The sequence below is a fragment of the Temnothorax curvispinosus genome, unplaced genomic scaffold, assembly GCF_003070985.1.
Source record: "Temnothorax curvispinosus isolate PA1 unplaced genomic scaffold, ASM307098v1 QBEX01008752.1, whole genome shotgun sequence".
NCBI lineage: Eukaryota > Metazoa > Arthropoda > Insecta > Hymenoptera > Formicidae > Temnothorax > Temnothorax curvispinosus.
This window is the reverse complement of record NW_020218532.1, coordinates 1-4,941: the sequence shown is the minus strand read 5'-3', so window position 1 is coordinate 4,941 and position 4,941 is coordinate 1. Positions and strand designations below refer to the sequence as shown.

Below are 4,941 nucleotides of genomic sequence, written 5' to 3'. Positions count from 1 at the left end.
GTAATACATACGAACAACATTAAGCAATTAACTTTGCAGAAACAGAAATAATTATAGCTTTGTTTTTACACGATGATGGATGAAAAACTTACATATATTAAATTCCTGTATGAAACGAATACTGTTATTATATAGATTTGAAAATTTGATAAGTTATTTAGAACGCAATTTGATATATATATGAAAGTGTCTGACAACGTAAGTATAATGCCCATTTTTACCATTTGTACAAGTTACAAATCCAACTGCAAAGTGATCATTTTTTTCCCACATAGTTTCTCAAAAAATGATTATACGAGTGTTCGACGTAATATTTGATATATTAAATGGTAGCAATGAGACTTCTTATTCCGGCACCGTTGGCTTTGCAAAGAGCATTAAAGATGTGCTTGTGATTAGTTTCCTGCTCCATCCTCCTAGCTATCTCGTGCGCTCTTTTTGTGATTATAGAAGATACGCCTGCTAGTCGAGCGACATTGAATCCGTAAGACTTTGGACATGCCCCTTCGCTGAGCCTGTACAAAAACTTCACGGTCTCTTGTGACACTTCCTCCTCCTCCGTTTCCACCATGCATGCCTGAAAATTAAAAATGCATCGTAAAGTAGTTCATAAACTTCTTAAGAATACGTACATGATTAATATATATGTGTAACGAACTAGTAGCATAACTATAATACTTTCTATCTTTTGAATGAAAGATCTATACGAAAGATTTAAATATGTCGAAGCATCTCACCATATGAGCTAACGTGACTTCTTTATTGGTTTTGTAATCCTCAACCAAAGAATGGTAATGCGTTGAGAACAATGTGAGACACTTTAGCTTGGTCAATGCATTAACGACCGCAGCCGCGATTGCTGTACCGTCATAGGTTGATGTGCCGCGTCCTGTGGTAAGGAAATACTTTTTATCAATTTTTTTATCAATTTAAAGGAAAAAATAAGTGGCAGTTTGATGATTAAAAGACGCAGTAACACGATATAGTAATAGAATCTTGCGAGAAAGTCATTATGACGGTAATAGATGCGCTTGTTTCGAATATATTGATATGCGCGTGTAGTTTTCTGCTTGTTCTTACCCAACTCGTCGACAAGAACCAGCGAATAGGGCGTAGCATGTTGCAGTATCGCAGCAGTTTCACTTAGTTCGACCAAGAACGTACTCTGACCGGCCAGAATGTCGTCGTTCGCGCCCAGTCGCGTGAAAATACGGTCCACCAGGGTTATGCAGCACGAGCTGGCTGGAACGTAGCTGCCCTAGTTATGCAAGGAAATTAAATTCATGTTTTCATGTTTTATCGACGTAATAACCAATTGGTTGCACTCGCGTGTATGTTCCTTGCGAGACTTACTATTTGCGCCATGATCGTGATCAGACCCACTTGGCGCATGAGGGTCGATTTGCCTCCCATATTCGGACCCGTCAGAATCATGAAAGAGGCGGCATCGTCGTTTGCCAAGGAAGTATCATTCGGTATAAAATTGTCAGACGTGATGCAGGGATGCTTTCCGTCTTTTATCCTGATGAATACCTACAAGAATGGCGCTCATTGTCGTTGTTGTTCCGGTAAAGGAGTAATCATTAATCTATGACATTTGTTACCCTAAAGATACTCACCTCACCATCCGATCCGTCGTGTATCTCCGGGATACACATATCACCGTTTCGCGCGTAATCCGCGAGAGAGATGAGCACATCCATGGTGGCTAATTTGTGAATGGCTGCGTGCCACATATCATACTTTTCGCTGAACTGCGCAAATATTCGCCGGTTAAGATCCTTCAGCACCTTATCCTTGTGCTCTTCTGCATTCATTTGTCTCGCCAAAAGCTCCTGCAATGATAAAGATCAATTTTTTTCTTTTTTATATCTACAGAAACACTGACAGGTTTTTCTAAAATTAAAAAATGTGAATTATTATTCTTACCTTTGCCTCGGCGGTATAATAACGTTTGAAGCCTTTTCTTTGCGACGTTAATTCGTACCCGGGGCCAACTTTCTTAACTTGCGATTCGGGAACTTCGATTTGATAACGTTTTCTATCTGCTCCGTGGAATGTTATTTTTACACCGAAGTGTTGCTTTTGTTTTTCCAAATATCTGTCTAAATCTTTCTTATTCTCCGCGAGCTCAATTAAAACTGAATCATATTCAGCATCTACTCCCTTTTTCGGAACAATATAGCCTTGCTTTTTAGCTTCTTCGTGATCAAATGCGGTCTGAAATTATTATAATGCCGCAGATAAGTCAAGTAAAAAAAGAAAAGAAACAATCGGAGGAATTGAAAATGAAAGCGCTACCTTAAAATAGTCTAATGTCTCCCTTAATTGGGGGAATTCACCGTCCGGTTCGTACCGAGTATAACGAGTTATCAAGCTACTTTTAAAATCTGTAAAACGCAGATTATTAGACATAAAAATTTATAATACGTGTAAAAAATTAAAATAAGAACATACCATCAAACAGTTCGATGAATTTCAGCACTTCTTCGAATTTAGCGAGTGTCGTGGTGAAATCTACAATCACCCTTTTTGAATATGTGGGGCCCTCAAACATTATGGCTCTACCGTCAGGATGATCTTTCATTCTAGCAGCATTTCCCTGAGCGTGTATTCTGTTAAAATGAAAAATATATATGTTTACATTAATATTTTAGATTTGCTGAAGCGGAATTTATCATCGCCAGTAATTTTTTTCAACTTACTTGCTCAAAAGTCTTTCAAGATCTGGTAGAGTTGACAAAATTGCGCGAGCCGACTGCATCACGTCCATTCGATCCACTAATTCCTGTACAGCTTCCTGGCGCTCTATAATAACGTTTTTGCGGCAAGATGGCCTGCAGATCCATTCGCGCAGCAATCTAAAAATACATATTTTTTAGAATATTAGCTTATTTAGCTTATAGAATATACATAAAAAATAGCACATTCGAGATTTACCTTTTACCGAACGCAGTACAGCAACGGTCTAATATACCAATGAGTGAACCATCTCCGAAGAGCCTTAGATTTTTTATTGTAACAGCATCTATTACCATGGTGTTTGCGTAATTGAGACCTGCGCGGCTGCTCGCGGCCGAAAAGTCCGGCGGAGTGTAAGTATTGAAACAGCCTTGCGCTAATAATTGCTGTTCGAGTAGGAACTCCTTCAGCAAATACACGCATCCTCCTAGTGCGTGTATTGCCAATTCTTTATTATCTGCCGGCGTTAAACCCAAACTATCTCCTGATGCACAACAAAAAACAATTCATATTACACACGCATTATCATAAATATGAAAAAACAAAGAAAAAGATTTTGTTAAATTATGATCAATTACCTTCGTTTAAGTAGGGTTTCAGACCCTCAGGCCATGCGAAGCTCGAGTCGTTTTCCTTTTTGAAATAACTGCCTTCGTGAAGTTTCTTTAAAAAGACAAACAAGGAATATTTAATACATACTAATAATTTATCTAAACAATTTTGAATTTTAATATACTAAGCATTATCTGTGTTACTGACTTTCAGTACAGTTGTAGCAGACCAGAATTGTGACTCGCGTTGTAGCGGTTCTTTTAGCGCCACTGGTAGAGTGTTGTTTATAAGCTGCAAAGTTTTTTGCGATAAGGTACCACGTTCATATATTACCTAAGAGACAAAGCAGAAGTCAGCATTTATACATGTTTATCAGTAAATGTGTGTAATATTTAAATCATGATCTCGTACGTGAACCGGTGGATGATGAGCCAGCAGAGTCAATAGTCTCGAATTGCAGCGATCATCGACAAACTGGCCAAGGTAAAATTCACCTATTGTCGTATCTATAAAGCATACTCCAAAAGAACTGATCGTTGAAGCGAGATCACACTTTTCAACCAGAGATAACAGATAATTGGAGTTTGGTGTAGACGCTTCCACGTCTAACGGAGTATACACTCTTGTACCCCTAGTACTGACTTGACAAATTTCGCGCTTCACGACTTTATCGAATTTTGTCGGTCTAGCCACTGCAAACAAAAAGATACAGATGCTCAATGTTTCGAATGTATTCATTTGCGTGAAACAAAATATATATTTCTGTGCAATATCATACTTTTGCTGCAACGCGCCGCCATCATTTCTGGATTCTCAGTTTGCTCAATTCGTGCGACTTTGTATCCTCTCTCTATTAGACTCGCCGAATAACGACCATATCCAATTTCAGGGAATCCGGAATGCGCAAATTCACCCTACAATAAAATACTTAATGTTACATAATGAATTCAGGAGCAATTGTGACAATTTTCCTAAGTATGTACATAGACTTACTCGCATGTACGTAAGACTAAGCTCATTGACACCGATAACCGCATCCATGTGATACAACTCGTAGAATTTGCCAATTTTGTAGAAAAATACACAGTCAAAGTGCTTACTTTTTAATTCCCACCATTGCCTCATCGCCTAAACAAAATTTTAGAATGAATAACTGTAACGATGTTAATAGGTAACAAAGCATTTTACGACAGGAGCTTCTTCTTACAGGAGTTTGATTATTTAAGAAATCAGTGGGGACGTGGATCGTTTTGGGATCATAATCTGGATCCTTCGGTGTTTTTCTGTTTATATCCCTTATCTTTTCTGGTTGCAGAAACTCGAATTTCAAATGAGGCCAAGTAGGCGTAGCTGGAAGTCCATTGCTTACAGGTTGATTTTGAATTTGCGCAGGTCGTTTCGAATCTTTCTTGTTCTACAAAGGCATTGTAAAATCCATTAATTTTTTTTTGTATGGCAATATTCAGTCGAAAAGCGATTATGTTGTATGAACGCTGGTAGCAATAAGTGACGATTATCCTTAGCAAGAGTTAATTATTTAAAAATAAGAATAAAAAAATATAGACATCAATCTTGTAATTAATTCGGTTTTAACATAAATTTTTTTTATTAAGTAGTCTGATAGATTATGGCATACTTTCTTTGTAA

At 37.8% G+C, this 4,941-nt stretch overlaps 1 protein-coding gene across 1 annotated transcript; it reads right to left on the bottom strand.

Annotated features, from left to right (window-relative positions):
• Positions 1-85: 85 nt before the first annotated feature.
• Positions 86-4,708, bottom strand: LOC112458173 (probable DNA mismatch repair protein Msh6; the record flags this gene model as incomplete). Its single annotated transcript, XM_025021631.1, has 16 exons — positions 86-577; positions 738-889; positions 1,081-1,258; positions 1,354-1,533; positions 1,620-1,835; positions 1,930-2,220; positions 2,302-2,390; positions 2,458-2,615; positions 2,706-2,861; positions 2,941-3,226; positions 3,321-3,405; positions 3,502-3,627; positions 3,706-3,986; positions 4,073-4,208; positions 4,288-4,422; positions 4,502-4,708. Coding segments are annotated over 16 exons (2,931 nt in total), but the record flags the coding sequence as incomplete, so codon positions are not given.
• Between the last annotated feature and the right edge of the window lie 233 nt (positions 4,709-4,941).